The 23655-nt window shown below is 42.6% G+C and overlaps 2 protein-coding genes across 5 annotated transcripts in view; one reads left to right on the top strand and one right to left on the bottom strand.

Annotated features, from left to right (window-relative positions):
* macrod2 (mono-ADP ribosylhydrolase 2) overlaps nt 1-23655 on the top strand; it is a 426376-nt gene that overhangs the window by 73440 nt on the left and 329281 nt on the right. The gene's annotated exons all lie outside the window — the stretch shown is intronic.
* Nucleotides 8296-18519, bottom strand: flrt3 (fibronectin leucine rich transmembrane 3). The gene is made up of 3 exons (XM_080482406.1): nt 18249-18519; nt 12470-13187; nt 8296-11461 (listed from the first exon to the last, which is right to left on the bottom strand). Exon 3 carries the CDS (start codon nt 11417-11419, stop codon nt 9467-9469), a length of 1953 nt encoding a protein of 650 aa, XP_080338532.1. The 5' UTR covers nt 11420-11461; nt 12470-13187; nt 18249-18519; the 3' UTR covers nt 8296-9466.

Below are 23655 nucleotides of genomic sequence, written 5' to 3'. Positions count from 1 at the left end.
ATCTCACTCCTGAAGAGCTTTAATTTGTGAGGTGCACACAATCTTTGGTTTATTAGGTGGTGAGGGGAAGAGACTCACAAGTGGAAGGAAAAAAAAAAAAATCATTCAGTGCGTGTTAGTATTTTTCTCCGATAAAAACAGCTGCCAAGCTGAGATCGCGTATATGTAAGTACTTTCTATTTTACAAACTTCCACTGTATTTCATATCCGCCTTCGACAGGTTCAGTGAAGTGTGAATAAATAAGTCCCATTGCACTGTTCCTCATCTACAAGATCCTGCCATCACCTTTAATAAGAATAGTTGTTAATGACATCGACGCTTGGTGTGTAACCTTTAGCGCTTCAGCATGATTGCTGTATGGCTGATTTTCACAGCTCTCAGAGCAGGTGGGATGTCTTTCAAAATATACTGGAGCATTTCTTTTTTTCTTTTTTTTTTTCTTAACTTGTAAACCTAACTCTAAATTAACTGATGTGATCTGTGAATCAGTTTCTGTAAAAGTGCAGACATAAGTGTTGAAATCTGACACATACAGGTGTCAGCTGCTAGCAGTCTAAATCTATCTTAAAGGAGAATTCAGCATGCAGCTTTGTTTCTCTTCTGGCTGTAAGCATGACCAAAGTTCTTGATGCAAAGTTGCTCTAAATTCAGCTCAGCGACCAAATGTTTTCCATCCCTGATTTTCGTTGATTGTGTCAAAGCAGAAAAAAGCAGGCACACAAACCAGAACTCCTTTATAGTATGATGTAGGTATATGAATTTGATTAAATGTTCAGTGGTGAGGCTCTATCATTTGCACCTCTGCAGACTAATCCGTGTTCGTGTCAAGTTTTAATGCAACCATAATGCTGCAAGTTTTACAATAAATCCATTTTTAGATGTGTGTAGAAACTGAACAGTGATCACTGACTACAGTTATTTGCCGTTTTTAGTTAACATAAATAAATACTCTTTTATTTGAAGAGAAGTGATACACTTGAACACCCTTGCAAGGGATACATTTGCATGCACAAGAGCTGTTGTGGCAGACAAATTTGATAATGACTACATTTCGCAAAGAAACTGAAGGCATGTTAATGGCATATTAAAATAATGTAGAACATGTCGGCTTTGTAATTGAATAGTTTGTTTCACGGATGACATTAAAATACAGATGACTTATCCCTAGTTGAATGCTATTTTTGTTTAATTTCTGTCCCTATAATTTAGTTATTTTTTTGATTTGTTGAAATAGAGCACTTTTTCTGAAATACAATAAATTAGTAGATAAAGTAGTTTTTTCACACAGTATAAATCAACAGCGAATATAAAGTCGATTTTGATCCATTCCTTAATCCCGTGCTGTTCTATACGAAGAATTTGACATCAATTATTGAACTCAGCGTCTATTTTGTCCCCTAAACATTTCCTTAAAGCTTGGAACAAGAAACTCGTGTTGACACACTGGATCACTCTTGAAATGTGCATTTCACAGGTTAACTACACTGAGTTTGGTACCTTTAAATTCTTTGATTGACCACTCAAGTTTAATAAGATCAAACTCCTGATCAAATGCACAGACAATGTTTACTGGGAGATTCTCCTGTGGTTACTGTTGCTTTATCCCTTCTTTAGAGGAGAGTTTTCTCTCTGTTGGACTTTAGAGACACAGTTCATTCATGGGCACGGAGTGACATGAGGAGTGATATGCCCTTTCACTCGTAAACAATCTTTGGCAAAGTACAATCACCAGCTGGGAGAGAGCACATTAAACAGCAGATAAGCGTTTCAGTGTCGCTGTAAGGAAATCAGAATTAATTAGCCACAGCTCATATAACCTCCCTTCTGTGATGTTGGTCATTTAGGCACTGAAAGCAAAGGTTAGTGCAGGCCATAAATGAGAAGCTCAGCAGTATTACCTGAATCTATTCAGCCTTGGTCATTCATGATTTGAAAAGAAAGAAAGAAAGAAAGAAAGGTAAAGCATTTCAAATCAAGAAAAGGATCTTAATGTCAGAGCTGAAACTAAGTGTTTTGCCATCAAGCGCTGGTCTCAAAAGAAATACTTTTCAATAATAATTACTGATTATAAGTGATTGACCATGGGTTTTACGAATAAATATTTAATTGCTTCTCTTTATATGGGGTGTAACATTACATTTTATATGACCCATACTGTGCTGGACTGCAGACAAACTGAAAGTGTTGACTCATCACTGCCGCCCCAGATTCAGAGGGCTGGTGTTGTTGTGCTTTGATAATTGCACCACGATATCACTCGCAACAAAAGGATTACTAAACATGCCAAGAAACAAGTGCAAAGTTAGACAGCACCATTGCCAGATGTTAGTTTAAGCTGCGTGAGTATCAGCGTTGTGTCTATAGGGACACACACACACACACACACACACACACACACACACACACACACACACACACACACACACACACACACACACACACACACACCCTGTTAACTTGAGCAGGTTTTAAGCAGTGGCAAGCTCAGGATTACAGTGGCTTACATCCTTTGACCCCCCCCCCCCCCCCCCCCCCCCCCCCCCCCCCCCCCCCCCGACACTCACAAACACACACACCCACCACCCCACCCCGCCCCACCTCCCACAACACCCTGAGCATCACTCAATTGAAACAGATTCAGTAGATGACTATTCAAAAGCGAAAGAATTTCACCTCATCCTTCTTCTCCCACCCCCACCCCCACCCCACCCCACCCACCCCCCCACCCACCCCTTTCTTTCCCTTTTCAAATTCCTAAATTCCTCTCGATGAAAAATGAATCTCTCTTCTTTGGTATTTTGTGTAACAGACGGTCCCATTTTGTCCACCCCCCTCCCTACTTCACTGGGGAGGAAATGAGTTGTGGGAGCAGATTCTTTTCACACAGAGATCTCTTTAATCGTGTGGCTGCGTGTCACCAGCACACCACAGTGACAGCAGCTTTTAATTAATCCCACAATCCACCACCCTGCCTTGCCCATCGGTGGCTTCTCCCCCAAACTTCTCCATCTTAACTTTCTCTTTGTATTTGGGCCTTGCGGTGTGGGGAAGTGTTGTTCCTCTATCTCCACATAATTTGAATACTTGCAGGATGACACTGATATAACTTTCATACACTTCTTAAAGTGTAAGATAGCTTGCCGTCTTTGTTCAAGTGATTTGACCTCACGGTGTCGGCTCCTCCAACTCTGTGAAAGAGTTTGGCAACTGTGACTGAAACTATGTAAAATCAACTCCACATGAAAGGAGGATAACACTTTCTTGTGCACGGCCAACACTGGGTCAGGGATGTTACCCTTTGCTGCACTGCAGTGATCTTATGTCTCGGCGCTTGAGGACGGTGAAATAATGAGGCCCTGAAGTGTCTTGCGTTCTCTTTCCCGTGCCCTGATGAATTGTGACAAGTTGTATTTACTATCCTAAAAGCTGCTGACGCTGCTGAATTTGCCACCTCTTGGAGAAGTACCAAAACATTGCTACCCTTCAGCAAATGTCTGCACTGTAGCTGTGGCTGAGGTATGGAGGAGGAGCGTCTGTCTAACGTCTTTGGAGAGATGAAATGAGCTTTTGCCCTGAAGGTCAGACTGTCAGGAGGGTTATGTCAGACCTGCTGAGGTAGACTTCTGCCCTGCTCAGTCTACATCCCCAAAACATCTTTGGGGTACAGAGTCACGCGTTTGAACAAGACAATCTCAGCCTCAGCCTGAGATTGATATAATTTATACCGGCCTTCCTATGACATCAGTGTTATTTAGGAGACTTGGTTAAGGCTGTCCAGTTTGACGGTCAGTGTGGAACGTTTCCTGTCATTACGGATGAGCTGATTATGCTAGGTTGCTGCTTTTTCCTGGGTTTCTTCCCCTGGAAGCTAAAGTGAATAAGACAGCTGCAGACGAATACTGCAGAAACAAACCTTCATTGGCTATTCAGTATGACTTGGCCGTAGTGGCCATTAGGTTAGCAAAGTGGACTAAACTTGCATGCGATTAGGCTGTCAACATCTGAAAATAATGAGCTGCAGACAGAGCCACATTGGCATGCAAATACTGTACTGACATTCAAAGCTGGCTTGACATAAATGAGGGAAGAGAATGGATCGAAGAGGCGCTCTGGCCTCCCACTGCAGAGCAGCAAACCTGCTGGGGGTAATGGACAAGTTGGACCCCTCAGAACCTTTAGGAATGAAATAATTATTCCCCTGCATCAGACTTTGTGGACAAATGAGACTGAGGGTCGATTAAGTTCTAAAGGGGAGGTGGTGTTGATCTCATAAAGGGCATCAGGAGATGTATGGCCTCTTACAAGATCATTTAAACCACTTAATGGAGGACAGGAATTAATGGCTGCCATAGAGCAGAGTCAATTATATGGATATTTTCATAACATATTGTGTATAATTCATAGTGTGATGGCATCAACACCAATCAGGTCCAATGCTTCTGTTTTGGTTATAGCCTGTTTTAAATGAGATTATTGACTCTGCATTCCAGTGTGCACAATAAGTTGCTGTCTTCATTCTGTGATATAGAAGCGTTGTCACTGTCTACCATCGTGGGGTGGCACAATCTTGATGGTAGTGCCTCTTGTTAATTTGTATTAATGTCAGATAATTTAGAGTTGCGATGGATATATGTGCCCGCTTTGTGCTCTCAGGCAAAAAATTGGATTCATTAAGAAGACGGAGGAGCTGGTTAAGTTTTTTGGCCCTGTGGTTTCAGGTCACTGAGTAATGTGAAGAGATGGAGAGGTGGAGAGGGGCCTGGCCTGGAGGCTGGGGAGGGGTTCTGGTCATAGATGAGGGAGGGACCAGCACCCCCACATAGGACCGCATCACTCACAGTGACACATCTCTTGCCTTACACACTCCTCTCACCCCTTACTGCTGGAACAGATTGTGCTTTTGACTAAAAAAAAAACTAAAGTCACATGACAGTCGGAGGACAACCAGAGGAGGAGAAGCGACACCTCCGGGTTACGTCGCCGGAGTACATATCAATCAGTACGTGTGTCTGTTTGTGTTAATTAGATGCATGAACAATGTGCACTGGTTCACATGAACGCACACATCATTATTGCTACTGTAATATTCTAATTGCACACAGACAAAAGCAGACTCACACATGCGTGCGTTCGCACGGGGTAGCACAAGCCTCTCACTGTCAAATGTAATTATGATTGAGTGACGAAAAAATGGCTATAAAATCCTAAACATCCGGATGCTTTGTTTCAACCTTCTCTTGTTTGTGGCTGCGTGTGCAGGGGTAGTTGGGGACTCTCCACAGACTGCACATCAGTTTCAACACATTTTTCAAACATTCATAAGATGAAGGATGAAATCAACCATGTACACCGAGAATAAATGTGAATAAATCAGGTGGTTGAAAACAAAGCCATTTTTTTTTACTTTTTAATAGCTTTTAGGGTTGCCATGGAAACTTGCAGTTTTAGATTAGGGCAGAGTTCTTGTGTGTCCCTGGGGTCTTGGTTTGGCTTCTGACTTTAGCTCTGCTCACCATTAGGAGGCCATTAAATTATGAGTCTGTTTGATGTGCAATCTGTGTTCAACCGGGATGTAAGGGAGAGGAAACCACAAGCTCTGCTTTTATTTCAGTTGAAAGTGTTTGTGTGTGACACACTCTACTCGGTGTTGACAAATCTATACTTTTTTTAAAGTTTAACAGCCAGTTAAACTTTTTCAAAGTGTTTGAAATATATATGCTTATGTTTCACAAAACAAAAAACCTCTTTGTTTTTTGGAGTCATAAATGTGCTGCCACATTTCTATTTTCCCTGTGTTGCTATGTGTGAACCGCATGTGCTTTTGTTGAGGTGGTCCAATTTAAAATCTCGTTTAATAGAAATCAAATTCATCTATTCACAATAATCAAGCAAATTAAATCCATTAACTAAACATTCAACCTCTTCATTCTTCTGTACTTGCTTTTCAATATTTATGCCAAGAAAGCCTTTTAATGAATGGCAGGGAGGCTTTCTCAGCACAGCTTCCACATGGTGAAAAGGTTTCCTGTAAGAATCACTAGTCACTAGGTCATGTTTTGGGGGCAATTATATGCATCAATTTTTCATCACTTGAGCTCTCTGAACCAAATCTGACCTGACCCCTGCGACCTCTAATCACTCACAGGGTCACATGGCGTTTACTTTTTGATCCCGCTAATGGTGTTGATTGAAAAAAAAAAACACTCTCGGCTACTGGCAATGGTGAGGTCATTCAGGGGTGCTTTGATATGAGCATCTATAGGAATGCAAATGTGACCCGCAGCCTGACCATTACATTACAATAGGAATAACAGCAGCCTGGGGCAAACAGTGCAGCTGCCCCCATTAGTTTTAATCGTTGGGTTACATAAAAGACAAACATAATTAGGGCCTGTGTGTGTCACTCTGGAGACAAATGTATTGGGTCGAGTGTGTTGTTTAGAGACTTTTCTGACCTCTGTGGGAACTTAAAAGTGATTAAAGTATTGTTTAAAGGGCCACTTGGGTCAGGAGTCATGAGTGATAAGTGAGGGCACGCAGCGGTTAGGGTTCATCAATTTTGTCTCATAGTTGGGTCAACCAAAATGCACAAAGCAGCTTTGTTTTGTTGATTGTTTTCGGTTAAAGTCACAACAATGGCATGCCCTTTTCCCCATTCAGCCAAACTGTAATTTATCACTCAGGTGAGTGAATTTGTGAGATTAGCTTGAGCTTTAACGTGAGCATCATTCTTCAATCACTGCAAGACCCATGTGAGTAAGTTATTCAGTCCACAAAGCCATCAATAAAACACAAAACATTGCAGCATAAAGAGCCAGCAGTGATTGTATTGATGGACCAAATGTGAAATGTTTCTGGCTCAAAATCAACCCATTTCTCTTTTTTGGGATTGTAGAAGCACTTCATTCATCTGAGAGAAGCTGGTTCTGTGAGGCTGCCTGAGTTTTTAGCTTTTGCATTTTAAGCAAAGCCATTGATTGTAAATGACTAGGAATGTAATTTTGTGAAATCACAAAACTCTATTTTGCTTCTATAATGTGGTAGTTGACCATGGTTTCCAAGTAATTAGTGCTAATATATTAGAAACAAAAGTATATATAGGGAGTAAAGGTTATTGGGTTACTGTATACTTAAAGTCCAAGGTTTGAAGCACTTGTGCTGCTTTTAGTGACTCCCCTTACTGTAATTAAAGCTTTCATAGTGCTAAGAGCTTGTGGGCATGTGTCTGTGGATATGACATTTTTTTTTATGTGCTCACTGACTACACATGTGCTTTTGTCTTTGAGAACGGTCAATGCCCACAATGACCAAGTACAATCTGAAATGCATTAGCATTACGTTAACTTCCACAACAGTGCCTGCTTTGCTTGCTTCTGTAAGATGAAGCACTATACCATTTTAATGATTTTGATATGTACCTTTTCATGGGCCTGCTGGAGGGAGAACTGCAACCGTGTCATTAAGTGTGCTGCCTGGAGCCCAGTGGTGTGTGTGTGTGTGTGTGTGTGTGTGTGTGTGTGTGTGTGTGTGTGTGTGTGTGTGTGTGTGTGTGTGTGTGTGTGTGTGTGTGTGTGTGTGTGTGTGTGTGTGTGTGTGTGTGTGTGTGTGTGTGTGTGTGTGTGTGTGTGTGTGTGTGTGTGTGTGTGTGTGTGTGTGTGTGTGTGCGTGCGTGCGCACTCTGTCCTCTGCAGAGACGGGCATCCTCAGCAGGGTCTGCCCGTACCACCCTCCATATGGTCCCTGGTTATTAGTTTTCTGTTGCCCTGGTGCCTGGGAGGTTCATCAAGCCCTAGAGTCCAATGTCTCCTCAGCCCCATTTCTACTCTGATATTTCTCTCTGGCCAATCGGATAAGTAACACATGACTTCACCACACCAAAGAACAATCGCAGCCTTAAGCAGATGTTACTCCATACACTGCCCGTTGAATGGGAAAAGGGGCTCCAAGAACAGAATCTGTGTTACTGTTAATAGTTCACTGTGTCTTGGAAAAGGTGACAGTGGTCTTAAGGCTATGATGTAAGGCCTCAAAGTTAGGATAAAATGACTATAACCTATTTCTTTATACTCCAATTTTAGAATATGTGCCTTCTTAATAATTAGATATATTAATCTATGAAACAAGTTTCCGGTTGCCTTTCTTTTACTTGATGGTATTTATTTTTGAGCACCAAAAAATAAATCGAGCCATCACACCAATGCATGGTGAAACCGTATTTGGAAAATACCAACATGACATGTTATTTAAAGAGCAAACTGCTGCACTCCAGGCAAGAAAGAGCAAAGTTATTTTTTGTCCACTTTTATTCTGTAATATGACCAATATTTTTCATATTCAAGTGTGTATGAAAAAAAGTCACTGGTTTCTTAAAAAGCTAAATACAATAAGCATTGGATCAAGGCACATACAAGACTGGCCAAAGGGCATACAATGCACTTTGGTTTTCAATTGTAAAGAACAGTTAACTTCAAATTGTGGCAACATAAAAGTGTGTTCATTTGGAAAATAATACAAAATAATACTCATAACAAGGAGTTGCTGACACTGTGGTTATTCTACTGAAAGCCAACACGTTTTGTCTTTTTGGCCCGGTGACTAGAATGACGTATGGTACATGGTACTAAAGAATGCCGCCATTGTCCTGTGGCCATTGTTGGCTTGTACAAATAGAGATAGTGGGGGGTCCTCTGTGTCAGCCTGTCCACTTGTTTTTAGGAGCAAAGAGCTCCTTAAGGTCGGTGTGCTTTATCTGCCCTGTGCTGTGGCCTACAATCCTATGAGAAACATTGGAACCCTGCTTGGGTTGCTTTGCTGTGTTTCATCGTCTTGCAAACGAAACAAAATAACACACGGAACAAAGTGGAGATAAAAAGCACGGCACCTCATCTTTAGTTAATCGTACTCCACACCAGGTGAATACTAGAGTGAGCATCTTGGTCCATTGTGTGTGGGAGACAGCTACTGACTGCACATTCTTCTCAAGGGCAACATGCCTGCTTTGTGAATTAAGTGATCAGCTGTGCCTTAGTTTACGTCATTTTTTTGCCTTTTTGTTTTTATGACAGCCACAAAGTTAAAAGAATGACCTGTGCTTATACTACAAGGTTTCCTAAAGTCTGATTGTTCAACACAGCAATGAAAACCCACTTTCACAGTTGACAAGTCATCATATCTTAGTAGAACACAGAGTTTCTTTTGTTGGTCAATAATCTTAAGCAAAGGAAATACAGTACAAATTACTACAAATCCCTAAAATATAGAATTGCAGTTAGTTACAATACCCACTGATGGTTCAGTGACGGGCTGCAACTGGAACGTTCGTCATCTTCATAAAATGTCCTTAAATATAAATTATATGGCAAATGTACAGAACATTGCTTCTTTAGTCTTATAGATCCAGTGTTTTGTAAAAGTCTTGCCACTCTGTTGAAGTCAAACACTCGTCATGAACGTCCATGCGCGATATCATGAATGGGAATGGTCTGAATCTGGTATTCCACTGTCTCTGTAGCTCCTGTTATTGAGGTTGTTTTCACTATGCGGGCTTTTGTATAAACTCAGGCCATTGGGTGGGAAAATTGTGTGTATCACAAACTCCTCCTTGGACACAGGCAGATGGTTTATAGGTATCATTTGAAAAGACGTCTCTCGAATTTCTAGGATGGAGTTGTCCTTTTTAGTGCCAGCTTCAGCATAGTCATCCTTTCTCCGACGACCTTTGTTATAGGTGCAGTTCCTCGAAAATAGTGAACCATTCCTGTGCACGTACCAACACACCAGAGCCAGCATTATTATTGCCAAAAGAGCCACAGCCCCTCCGATGATAGCAGCCAAAGGCAGGCTTGAATTTTTGTAAGGCTCTTTTTCTTGCTCTCGGTTTAAAGTTGTAGTCGGATTGTAAGATTTGTGAGAACCAGTTTCCGTCTCGATGCAAACAGGGGTCTCGTCTGACAGGTAAATGTTGCTGGTTTCCATGGGAACCATGCATATTCTATAGGAAGACTCCGGCTCTAGCGCAGTGAGGAGATACTCCGTCCTCTCCCCCTGCACAATGGTCTCAGTGATGGAGCCAAAGGCAGGGCTGTGTCCCAGCTTTAGCCAGCTGAGGCGCAGGGCAGTCATCGGTTGTGACACTCTCCATGATATGTGTATTGTATCTGCACTGGTGGACTTCACACTGATAGTGATGATCTTTCTGCCCGAAGAGGTGGTAGTGCTGTGGTAATTCTTACTGATGTCAGGTCCTTTCACGACAGGTCTTTTAGTCACAAACAAGGGCCACTGAGGCTGTGATGGGTGTAAAGTGTTGGAGACTGTGCTTGTCTCATATGTAGGGATGAGTTCTGAATCTGTGCAGTCAAACATATCCGTAGTTAGGTCCTTAATGGCCATTCCTTTGACCTTATCAGGACCCTGGCACATGAAGCCACGAACATTCACCTTCGATGGCAACGACCGCAACCAGTCACGCACCCATTTCATCCTGCAAGTACATTGCCAGGGGTTGTTGCGTAGCAGGAGCTGTGTGAGATTGTCCAGATCTTCAAACACGCCCTGTGGAAGGCTGCTCAGGTTGTTCCCAGAAAGGTCCAGACGATACAGCTGCCTAAGGAAAGCAAAAGCCCCAGGTGGCACCCGATTAATGTGATTATCTTGTAGCTGCAGCTTTTCCAAACTGGTGCCCGGCAAGTTGGCTGGTGGTGACGTCAGGGAGTTCCTCACTAGTGAGAGCTCAGTCAGATTGATTAGGTTGATGAATGCCATCTCCCCAATCCCACGGTTGTTTAGCAGGTTACCATCCAGGATCAGTCGCTTCAGGTTAATGAGATCTTGCAGCGATTGCTCTGAGATGGAGGAGATGCGGTTGTCATCAAAGCGGAGCTCCTCAATACTCATGGGCAGGCCTGACGGGATTGTACTTAGGTGGTTTCTGGAGAGAAAAAGTAGTCTGAGGTGATTACTGTCCCTGAAGGCCCCCTCCTCTATGCTGACTGCCGATACAGAGTTATCATCCAGGTGCAGCTCCTCGATGTAGGGAATTTGGGCTAAGGAGGAATGGGTAATCATCCGAACGTTGTTCTCCTGAAGGTGGAGCTCTTTTAGCCCAAGAGGGAGGTTAGTGGGGAACTCATCCAGGTTGTTGCAGTACAGGAAGATCTTCTCCACATTTGTGAGCCTCTGAAGCTCTGCAGGAATGCCCGAACTCTTAATGCGATTGTTTTGCAGAAAGAGCACTGTGGCATCCAGGGGCATACCAGTAGGGATGGAAGTCAGGCCACGGTCGTTACAATAGATGAACGTCCTATCGCAGCGGCAGGCTGAGGGACATGAAGCGGAGGTCACCAGGGGGTTAGCAAGGCCCAGCAGCAGCCCGATCCTGATGAGGAAGAGGATGAAGGACTTGCATTGGCGCACCATCTTGAAGGTGTGTTGCCTGGCAGTCTAATCACTCCAGAGCCCCTGGGTAGAAGACACAAGTGTACATTTAATACACAAAGCCTTTAAATGTGAGCCAAATTCCTGTTCTTATAATGGCTGCGTGTTTGAAAGGCTGCCTGCAGCACTTTGTAAATTGGATGAGTGCTGAAAAACCTGGTTGAATGCCTCTTGTTACACTGAAACAAACTGAACACTGTATGACAATGTATGATATGTTTTTGCTCGTATTTGTTTTCGAGCATGCCTTTCATATTTTATCTTATAACATTTTTTAAAAAATCCTAAAAATATCAGATAAAATGCCACCCTGCCTTCTCTTTGATACAAAATGTTCCACCTCTTCAGCTTTGAATTAAGTCTGTGCCTTGACTTTTTGGCCGGTGAAATGTAATACATTCCCTAGTTGTTTTACACGTTTCTTAAACTCAAGGCTGTCTTTCATCACTGCAGACCACTAGGGTGAACAAAGTCCGGCTTTGTTGATGAACTGTTGTGAAACCGACATAACTTAAATCCTTTTACATCATTACACAAGTCTTTTTTCCATTTAAATTCAAGGCTTCACTACTCCTTTTCATCATAGTACCAAAATGTATTCTCTCACTTTGGAGGTTCGATCAAAGTTTAAGCACATTGAGAGTATGTTTTAAGATTTGTTTTTAGATCACAACAGGAGTCTGTGAGCTTCACTTATTCTTACACAGGACAAGGGTTGTTTTTCTTTTTTGCAACTGTCAGCTGTTATAAAAAGGGCACGTTATTTTCCGAAATGAGACATTATTTTCATAATTCATCATGCAACAACAGCCACAAAATGAGCAAAACAAAAAGGCAGAAGGTGTCTGTCGCTTTAATGTTTTCCTTTTTCATTTCATCAGCCGTGCGTAGTTCCATTTTAATTAGCCTAATACTGAATTATTGCTTTAATTATGTATTCCTGCCGTGACCTGTCCTCCTGTGCGTCTCATTAGAAAATGGTGATCAGGTCAGTCAAGTGGAAACAGACAAAGCCATCTGTATTTGTCATACCTGATTTATACGATGTGGTAAATCCTTTCCAGGCACCAAAAATCCAATCAAGGTTTCTTCTTGAATGTGTCCTTATCCTCTCTGAAAGGGAAAGTTTGTCCAGGGGGATTCTTGTGATATCCTGACCTGGTCAGTGTTTGCTGAGCCAATCCGTGTTTGGACGATGACCTCCTCCGTGTTGTCAGAGGCTCATGCTTTCAATGCCTTTACCATGGCAGATAAGCCTGTACAAAAAACATCCCCTCTCATTGACAAAGCATGCACTCTCAGGTAATATTAAAAATCCTAATGGCTGAAGCAGTTTTCAACCTCAACAGCCATAACCGCAAATGAGATTTTTTGGGTGTTGTATAATGATCCGAGAGTTGGCCGGGGTGAGCTTTAGCAGAGGCTCCTTTCTGCAATCAAACCCGGCAGGCATGATGAGTTGACACAAAGCTGGTCTGAGCCATGCCAATCCCCTCTGCCACAGGCTCAATCCAGGCCTGTTCACTTGTGTACTCCGAGTCTTCAGGTAACCCAGAATCCGCTGCTCCCTTGTTGAGCCTGTATATACATTAATCCAGGGCTCTGGTCCCTTTTCCTAAAGCAGATAACCAATGTTCTCCCCTCAAAGGAGTGGAAAAAAGGGCAAGTTGCTTATCCCTGTGAGCCCAGTCGCTCTCATGCATCTGCAGCGTGTGTCATGCTGTGGCCTCCTCACACTTGGGATGGGGCTCTGAAAAAGACAACAACCAAAGAACAATACATTTAGTAAAGATAATGACAGTATAATAATGGATCATATTGCAACTTTCTCAGCTGATGTTTCTTATTACGATGCCTGGATGCATTTAAACATTTCATTTTAGCATCCCACCCAGCGAGCTAGACATTGATACCTGGAAATCTAATTGCATTTAGTAGTGTATGTCGGCTTATTTCAGAATTGTGCAACATTACGTATTTAAATATAGTCGCTCTTCTGTGTGATTATTTGGCCCGTTTGACCTTTTACAGCATTGTTGCTCTAACAGGCTACATTTCTTTTCTATGGTGATACAAGAAAGAATGTCAGTGCCTACAAAAGACAACACTGATGTAGACCCTCAACTCAACAATGGCTGAGGGTGGAGCTCCTGTGCACTTCTCAGTCCAGTTCAGTGCGTAACTGAGCTTGTGGCGTTTTACATGAGAACTAGTCCCGTGATTTTTCAAAAAAAAAAAAAAAAAGGCTTGTCTGGATTCTGCACATGAGAGGAAACTCTGGTCCATTCAGAGTACAATGAATTACTGGCATTGTTGGAATAAATAAAAAAAAAAGCTCTTGTGAGAAATGAAGCCCATTTGAATTTTGCATGAAGGAGAGGATGGCCCTTACATCCATCGCTGTCACTCCCAGCTCCTCTCTTTGACCCCTTACCCCCGCCCCATCCTCTCTTTACCTTCTATGAATGCTGTTTCTGTTAGTAAAAATAGAAATTCCTCTGCCAAGGAAAATGTTATGTTTCCTTTTACAACACAATAGCTTTGCATCCATGCCACCGTCACTGTGACCTGTTGGCTGCCACTGTGTGCTGTAAGACATGTAAAGGTAAATTAGGAACAAGAGACCCAGCCATTTAACAGTTGTAACCCATGACAAGGGGAAGATTAGGGAATGAGAGGCTTGTAACTTGATTACAACTCCTGAGATGCTGTCTCATAATAACACAGCCTCCCCCTTCCTTCTGTTCATCTAAACATGGGCTCTCAGTCCAGTATCACATTAGTAGTAGATTAGAGTCTGGGAGGAAAAAAAAAACAGCAGATGTGACCTCTCCTAAGTTGTAGAATAGGAGAGTCTGACATGAGGGGGGAAAAAATAGATGAAATTTGGTAATGGAGTTTTACAAAATGGCGGGATGATGGAGGGATATGTGCTGTCTGTCTGTTGGAATGAACTTTTAATGCAGCACTTAGGCAAGCTATTTCAATTTTAAATAGCCCCTTTTCAAATAAAAGTTCTCCATCTTCTGAATATTGTTAAGTATGGAGGCTTGATTCGAATCCTTAAAATCTTAGCATAACATAAAAGACAGAAATCACTGCTGCATGTTGGATTAATCTAGAGAACCCAGGAGGACCCATCAGCACTCATAGTAAGAGACTTTGAGGGCTTTGAGGCAGGATGATTCTCTGAATGCCCTCATATTGGATATGGCACATTTTCATTCATTTTCCCTTTCTACTGCCACCAAAATGACCTAAAATCTGAATTAAATTCAAGCCACAGGGTCGGGGGACACAATCATTCATCCAATAACAAACAGTGGCAACATCTTTCACAGGCCTCGGTGTGTTCAGGTATACTGTGTTATCGACCAGAAGTCTGCTTTGAACATTGCGCATTGTACTTTACAGGAAGCATAGCTGAGCCCCGATTCTTCACTGCCCCCCCCCCCCCCCCCCCCCCCTTTTTCTTTTCCACGCTCATCGTATTTCAGGAGAGTGGCCCCTCTCTATTGTTCATTACAAGGCAAGCATGTGGACCATGTAGGCTCACGGAGGGGGCTTAGGCTTGAAAAAAGTTTTAAAATGTAAGAAAGATCTTCCTTTCTAGCACAGTCAACACGAGTCATTTACGTTTACATTATAGGTTTTGTACGCTTGTACACACGATACTTTACCGTGCATCCAGCCTTTTTTAACAGCAATGAACGCTGATTTCAACATTTTTAGTGATGGATGTCTTTTTCCATCGTCCTAATAGGCTCCTCCGGCAGGACAGGGGGATTTCTGTAGCAGTCAAAGTGGATTCTGCTTCATTTAATCTGAACTGGCAAAGTTAAATTGAGCATCCTAGTAAAATTGTGTGTGTGTGTGTGTGTACAGCTAGTTACTTCTCACTGGCGAGCGTAGGAGGCTCACACAAAGCTGGACACTGATAGCCATTGTGAGCCCAACACGCATAAATGCACATTAGTGTGCAATAACAGAGCCCAAGACTTTGTGCCCTCGAGTCATACTCTCCACAAGAAAGGCTTTGGAAAGAAACGGAAATAGAAACAATTTCATGCCTGTCAAAAGTATTGCAGATTATAATGACTTTTTAGTCCAGTAAAATACAGAATAATATTACACGGGCTTCATTTAGGGTGGAAAGAGCTGTAGAAGTTGTAATGGCTGACTGTTAAATTATTCATGAGCCCTAAAATTAATTTTGAACCACAGTCGAGCTCTCCTTTGGGAAATCAGTGTTGTTTGTATCTGCTGTTGATTATTCGTAATATAATTTTGATTTATGATTGATTGCACATAATATAGTTTTTTGAGGTTTTCGTTTTGTCGAGATTTCGGGTCTCGAATGCGAGTCTGCCACTCCAATTGGTGAGTCGATGGGTTTGACGCAAACAATCAAAGTGGAATAATGAATTGTTGATGGTTGAGGCTCAGTAAAATAGTGGTTAAATGTTCCATTATTTCCTGCTCTTAACGGAGATGAGTTTTTCTGCTTCTGTTTTAGTGAGCTGTGAACCCTTGTGCCCTCCATTGATTAACATTTCAGCCCGATATATGTCCAGACACCTGGCAGCGGCCTACTGTGCTGCTGGGACACAATGGAACATTCATGGTCACATCTGAATTCACAGGGACACAGGACACGTCTGAGCCAAAGAGGGGAAAATGGGTAAAAATCTCGGGCAGTTTCGCGGGTTTGGTATGTGCCCTCCTGGTGCTGTCTTTAGACGGCCTGAACAGATGATACTTTTGCCGGCCCATTAAGAAGAGCGCATAGAGGCCTGCGACAGACGGGGGTCTCTCTTTTGTAGCAGCCTGAAAGGAGAGATCTGTAGCAGCTGCAATTGTTTTTTCCCCACATGGGGGTGGTAGGCACTGCAAGATGAAATGCGAGTGTGTCTGTGTGTGACAAGCAAACAGCAAAACATGAAATACTCATGTTAGGCTGCAGGACAGGCCAGACACCAAAATACAGGGATTTGTTAGTGCACCTCCTGGACTGTCTCTGCAGGTTATTTCTTGAACTTCGTCTGTGGTGTTTAAGCTTTGCAGCCACGTTCATGCTTTCCCTTTCAGCAACCAATATAAAATGATTTGTCTTTTACAGCTTGAGATGGATGGTAAAAGACATGGGTTAGTGGCTAAATAAATGATGAAAGGAGGCGAATTAGGCCTCCTCCGAGTACTGTGTTGAATCCGAAATATATATATTTTTTTTTTCTCGTAGAAGATGTGGCAATCTTATTACTTTTTTCGTGACAAATACATTATTTAACCTCTAAATTTTCTGGCTAGTGCATATTCTATGTGAAGTGACCTGGTTAGTTATTAATCTGCATTGTGAATTCCCTCTGCATGCAATTGACTGGGGACTTTTTTTTTGCCTCAAGCATTATCAGTGAATACAATTGGGTCTGTCCTCATGCCTCCAATGTTTAACAGGCAATTCATTTATTTCCTCTCAAACACTGTGAACAACTGTGACAACTGCTTGACAATTTCAAGTCAAGTTTGCCTCTCCTGTGTTGTTGACATGATGGAATGGTTCGGTGCAGTCTGTCATTGTTTAAAGCCTGGATGACCTTATCGTCTGATGAAGATAAAAACGCTGCGTTAAATTGGATTAACAGCCGTCCAATAAGGTGTCCAGTTCATTGCATTGCTCCGATGGGATAAATATTCGTTTGTATGAGGGGGGGGGGACGAAGCCAGCTTTCATTTGCACCACAGAGTGACATTAAGAGTGAGAAATCTGCTGACAAGCGGCCATATGAGCTCACAGTATTACCTTACTGTAAAAAAGCGCGTTTATTTCTGGTATGCTTCTTAATACAGCAGTCACAACAGAGCAGCGAGCGCGCAGGAAAGCCAGCTGTTCGAAGCATCGTTAATGTAACGTTACAGTTTGATGTGTGCACGTAATGAGCCGATGATCGCGTGGTGCGTATTCAACTTAGATGGGTTTTATTTGGTGCCGTTCTCTGCGCCCCCGCTGCAAAAAAAGAGGGGGGAAAAGAGGGGAGTTTTTCTTCTCTCACCAAGCCAGAGAAAAGCTGGTGCTTCGTGGAGGATTGGTGGGGAAGGGGGGTGTCTGTACATTTCGGTGCCGTTTCGGAGTAACTCGTAGGAGAGTTTGAGTTTTCTCCAGCTCCCGTCTTAACTCGGCGGGATGCGCGCCGCAGATCGAGCTGCGCACCGGGGCGTCTGCTCGGGCTGCGACACCAAGGAGGCTTCACGCAGCCAGACAAGTTTGCATATTCACCACGGACGATTGTCTCGCAGTTTAAGCTCAAATAAGCGGGGGTTTAGGCGCTCTTTTGATTGCAGCTGTTTTAAAACCAGAGCATGGATGTGTTGAAAGAGATCTGCGTGTCGGAGGAGCAGAGCCGGTGCGTAAAGAGGGACGCAGCAAGTTTCCGCCACGAAAAGGATTGAAGATGTGGAAGATGAATAAATTGTTTTTATTTATTTATTTTAATCCACCGAGAAGATCAGTTGGTGTTTTCCCCCATGTTTGGATGAAGGGTGTTCAGTTTAGTTATCTGCACTAGAAAAAGTGCACTCGATCATTCCTATCACTGTGAGACCCCAGAAAAATCTAATATCATCCGCCTGCCTTGAATATAAAAAAATAAAAAAAATAAATAGATGTTGGAAAGAGGGTAACTAATTAGATACGAGCAACTCCCGAGGATTCCGCATTACTTCAATTCCCTTCAGCCAGAAAGAAGATCCAGAGAAAAGAAAAAGGAAGCATTCCCAACAGGAGTGTACCAGCAGGAAAAAAAAACGCACTTACCTCTCTAACCAAACAAAAATATGGAAAGTAACAGGTATCCTCATAAATTATGGGTCGCAACAGGAACAAAAAAATTATAATAATCCAATCCAGGCTATGGAGAAACTCAGATCCCCCCCCAAAAAATGCTCCTCTCAATCACAAGGCTATGTGGAGTTTATCTGTAGCAGCACTGCTATGTTTACTGGTCCCCCCTCACACACATACACAATCTGTAGGCTGTGCGAGGACATAGGTGCACGGGTAGATCTCAATACAAATGTGGAGTTGTGTTTGCCTCTAGCTTTGCTTCAATAGAGCACTGATGTCATCTGGAGGAGGGGCCTCTCTCTCTCTCTCTCTCTCTCTCTCTCTCTCTCTCTCTCTCTCTCTCTCTCTCTCTCTCTCTCTCTCTCTCTCTCTCTCTCTCTCTCTCTCTCTCTCTCTCTCTCTCTCTCTCTCTCCTCCTCTCTCTCTCTCTCTCTCTCTCTCTCTCTCTCTCTCTCTCTCTCTCTCTCTCTCTCTCTCTCTCTCTCTCTCTCTCTGTGTTTTGGAGATGCAGGATGCAGTGTTGGTGGGATACACTAGGGGGAGTGGAGGAAAGGGGAAAGGCACTCTCATCCCTGTCAGATGTGTGCACTTAAGATGAGCGAGTAGTCACTGTGGAAAGCGATGCTGGCTGGCATGAAGAGGCAGAGAGACAGAGAGCGAGAGAGAGATGTACAGTATGTGTGTGTTAATGTTGGTTTAAAAAAGAAGAAAGAAAAAAGGAGATACAAACCAAGCTTTTAATTGTTGCGGTTTATTTTCTGCAGCATTTTTAACCCTCGTTAAATTCTAATTGTGCATTTGTTTTACATGTGTCAGGATATTTTTAAATGGTTTTTTTTCCACGTAGGGCTTTTGATGTCATAATTTTCAGTTATCTTGGCTGCAGTTTATTTTATTCATTGTTATTTTTACCAAAAGAGTCAACAAAATCCAGTATTTACAACACTACAGGACACGGCGACAGACAGTTTTTGCTAAACAACAAAAGCCCCCAAAAAAATGCTATTAAAAGCTTTGTCTTTTTCTCCGAGTGAAGCACATATCATACAGGCTGTTTTCAGTCTGACAGGTAATGAATATTTGATGATGTTGTCACAGTGAACCAGAATAATTTATAACGCAAATTTAGACTTGTGCTAATTCCTCAAATGTGAGCGTGGAAGCTTCACTTTCAGTCTGCACATGGAAACATATGTGTGTTTGTTGACGCGTGACACGCAAGTCTCGGCAACACACCCGAACCGAGTCTTGACCCTCTTCACGTCTGACCCTCTTTGGTTTCACGTATACACGGAGCCGAACCGTGGGTTAGTCTCCTTCTAGGCGCAAAGCATCTGTGAGTCAACCCGTTAGTCAAAGGGTTGCGTGGCCAAGACGACCCGGCCACTGCTCTCCCCTGCCCTGCGTCATCGCCTGTGTTTTCAGCCTCTGGCTACCTGACAGGGCAGCAGGCACCGCAGCCGGCCGCATTGAGCTGTGATGAGCAGCTCTGTTCATCTGTTGTTTGAAGGCCGGGCTTCCTGTTGATCCCGGTGGGTCAATGATCAGATGTGTGTGACGTGTGCAGCTGTTTGTGCATTATGGAGTTTCCTCTCTTACTTGTCATTCACTCCCGCCAATACCACTTTCTGGTAATTACCTCAAGCCTATTATACTATTCAGCGTTGAATGCTTGGAGTGTCTGCATTCATTTTCAGTAAACAAACCGCTTTGTTAGAGAGGTGTTGTTCACTTGTTCTTCGGGATAGTAAAATATTCAACTGAAGTTTGTCATATTTTCTATTTGTTAAGAGAGCTGTTTCTCTCCGGTGAGAAAAGACAGTTTAAAAAGCAGTGGAGTTAAAAGTCATTTGACTAGTATAAGGGAACTGCTATTGTTTCACTGTGATATGTTTAAAAGAAAAGATAGGCTGTGTAAGACTTTCTAAATGAGCCTAGACTTAAATGTTTTTTTGTTTTTTTTTTACATTTCAGTCTTTAACTCTTTAATTATTATTCTGTCACAGTTGATCGGATTGGTACGTGTATTTTTCCTTACCACAAGTCCTAAATCATGTTTGCTTTCTGGTGGTATATGACATTCCCAGTTATCAGAGAAGTAGAGCTTGGCACCCTTATATTAGTCGTTACAGTAACCCCTTGTATTTTACAGTATGACCGGTAAATCACAGACCAGCATTGCCAGTGTGGCACAGCTTGGTTACATGAGTTTTCCAGAACTCTCAAAACTGCACAGTGATAGTGGAGAACTGCAAGATCTTGAAAGTAGGCAGAAGAACTCACTGCACATATCATGTTTAACCATAAAATCAAAGATTAACCCAGTAAATAGACAATATGATGATTTAACTCTTTCCCTCTTTGATGATGATGATGGGGATTATTCTGATCTTCTCAGAGTCACTGTAACACAAGATATGGTTGAAGGGTGTGACCGTTTGACATATCATGTCGACTTTTTCCTAACGGGACAGAACATGATCCAACTACAGTTTCAACACAGGAGCCCACGGTTAAACCGTGATTGCCATCTTTACACGAGAGCCTAATTGAACAGACACTTAAGCGTGGAGCATCTGCCAAAACTACTTAGACCTCCAGTGGAGTTTTTCAGATTTGTTTGCTTTCCAGCTGGAGTGGCTCTCACTTTTGTTAGAAACACAAAGGGATTTTTGGAACGATTATAGACTGGCTGCCTGTATATTGCTCATCTGGAGGCAAATTGTTATGAAATACATTTATTTATTAATTTTTTTGCTGTGTTCTATATAGTCGTGTTTTCACTGAAGCTTTTTATTTGACAATATTGTCAATAAGTTTAACACGCTTGGTTAAGTTGCTGCACGTTAAAGACTGAGTTTAGGAAAGGTTTGTTTTGGACATCCTGACATGATCCTTGTCTTCCTTCTAGAGAAGTCTGTGCCTGACCTCAACATGGTTTCCTCTCCTAAATCGACTGCAGACACATCTGTCAGCGGCTGCTGATTGACCCTCTCTTAGGCGTACAAAGAGCCCCGCTGGAGGACGAGGGTGTTGGGTTTCTGTTATCTCAGGACCGAGGAAAATCTGTTGCTCTGTTCATCTTTTGTTCAAGGGGATAGTACTCTCCTTTCCCAAGGACGCACTCCAGTCTGTCTGGCCAGTTGCAGTGTTTAGACAACAAACAGATTGTTTCCTACTTTGTTGTACCGCTTGATTTTTCCTAGTACTAGTTAAAGTGGCTTTTGACTGTTGTGTTCGCAAAACAGCTGTAAAGGGTGCTTGTGGTCTTTTCCTTTGTCAAACTCTCCTCAGGTCAGTTTTTTTGTCTCTTATGACAGGCAATCTTCCCAGACAATTGATTTACTTTTTTGGTCTTGCTGTGGTCAATAGATGGGACTTGCAGTTGTCTGCGGTGTGCTGCCCTACATTCTGGATATCGCCCTGAAACCAGAAATAATGGCTTGCTTTTACTGTGTAAGGTAGCAAAGAATTATTGATATTATTTTAATCTTTCTCACATTTTCCCCATTCATTTGCCACTTAAGCTTAGCATCCACTAAAAAGCCTGTGTGAAATGCAATAGACCCCCAACACAGCTTGGGGGCTCACATGGAAAAATGGAGGCTGATTTCCCCTCATATCGCCTTCCGTGCTCTGACTGGAATTCATTATTGATAGACTTTCTGTGCTCTTAACCAAAGCCAAATTAAAAGGAGCATGTAAAAAAAAGCTGCTGCCAAAAACATCGCTTTGTTTTTTTTTTTAGTTTTTTTTTTTTACCTTCTGCTTTATTTGCATATCCGGCCTCTACAGGCAACCGACAGTGATCTTTGCTGTGGGCCTTCCATCTCTGCTTTGCCACCCTGACAGAAAACCTTTCAGTATCACAACAGTGTTACTGGAGTTTGTGGATGAAAAGTGCTGTTGGTTATGTTGGGGCATTCGTGGGTTTTGAATATGCAGAGGAGGTAATGTGTGCGATGGGGGTAGGAAAAGGGTTTATAGGAATAAACATAAAAGTCTGAATAACGACATACAGGAAAATGTTGAATTTCATTAGTGTGGGCTTGTTTAAATGTAAATGTTGGCATCGGGTTTTTGCCTAAAATGTTTGGCAAGGAAGCCTCGACTGGTGGAGCTTGGTTTATCTTTATTCATGTGAATGCAGATGTCGGTTGCATGAAACAGAGCCCCACCATTTTCATTATCGCCAGTAGACCATGCGATAAAGTACCAGCCTTTTCTAATGCAGATCCCAGATGTTGAAGAATGACTTGACCCCTTCATCTCTTGAGACTGCTCTGCAGGGCCAGGGGAAGACGAGGGCCAACAAAAACAACAACAACAGAGACTAAAGGGGCTGACATCCTGCTGCTCAGGCAAGCTCAGCAGCTCCGGTCAGGAGTCATCAGGACCGCTTTTTTGTTTTTTTTGAAAGAATGACAAACCATGCAAATAGCTCCATCGGCTGTTTTTTCCTCCGTCTTTTGTTTTCTTTTGGCTGTTTTTGTGGTCACTTTTGTGCTGTCGGCACAGATAGAGGATCTCAGGGATGAGTGGGTTTCATGAAGGTAGAGGGGGGTAGGAGCTGACTTGTCAACCTCGGGACCTCCTATAGGTTAATGACCCCCAAACACAATGCGCTGTGATCAGATTAGGTAGAACACTCTCCCCCCACAGCACTAATCAGCACAATGAAGGAGGTAAGAAATAGAATTACCATACAGTGTTTCCAGAGTTCAGCATACATCTGTAACGTAGCTCATTTAGGCCCTTTCCTTGCTTTCTAACTGCTTTACTATTTCTGCACGAAATCTGTAATTAGCCAGCTTAGCATCTTTTCACCAGCCATGGTTAAAATGGCAGCGTTTATCTTTACAGGGATCTCTACACGCTTGTGTAAGTGACAAGGAATCTTAAAGACAAACATGCACGTTTGTGGTAATTTAACTGAGCGACTCATTCCTCCAGCGTCGGTGTGAGTTTAGTGATTCAGCCGTTTGAGACGAAGCTTTCGGTTGCCTTTATGAAAGGGTCAGTCAGGGTTTAGAGTTATAAGAGAGGAAGTCAGCACCAATGTTATCTAGTGAAACAAACCGAGTCGTTGCTGCTCTAGATAAGATAAAATAGATTAAACAATACCTCAAGGGCCGTAATGGCCCCGTTGAAGGGAACACGTACAGGAAGTGTGCTTCTTAGGCAACAGTATTTTGGGTAAAGAGAGGGGGTAACACCAAAGAAGGGAGGTCTCGTCACACAGAGCTGCCATCACAGTGATCAAAGTCTTCGCTTATCTGTGCCAAACACTGAATCTGACTCTGTATTCTCTGTGATCTGAACCACTTTGTTTACTCTCATGAGTCATATCTAAAAATTACCCTTTTTAATGATTTCT

Source organism: Lipophrys pholis (genome assembly GCF_963383615.2).
Source record: "Lipophrys pholis genome assembly, chromosome: 15".
NCBI classification, from domain to species: domain Eukaryota; kingdom Metazoa; phylum Chordata; class Actinopteri; order Blenniiformes; family Blenniidae; genus Lipophrys; species Lipophrys pholis.
Note: the sequence above shows the minus strand (reverse complement) of the source record. Positions and strands in the feature narration are given on the sequence as shown.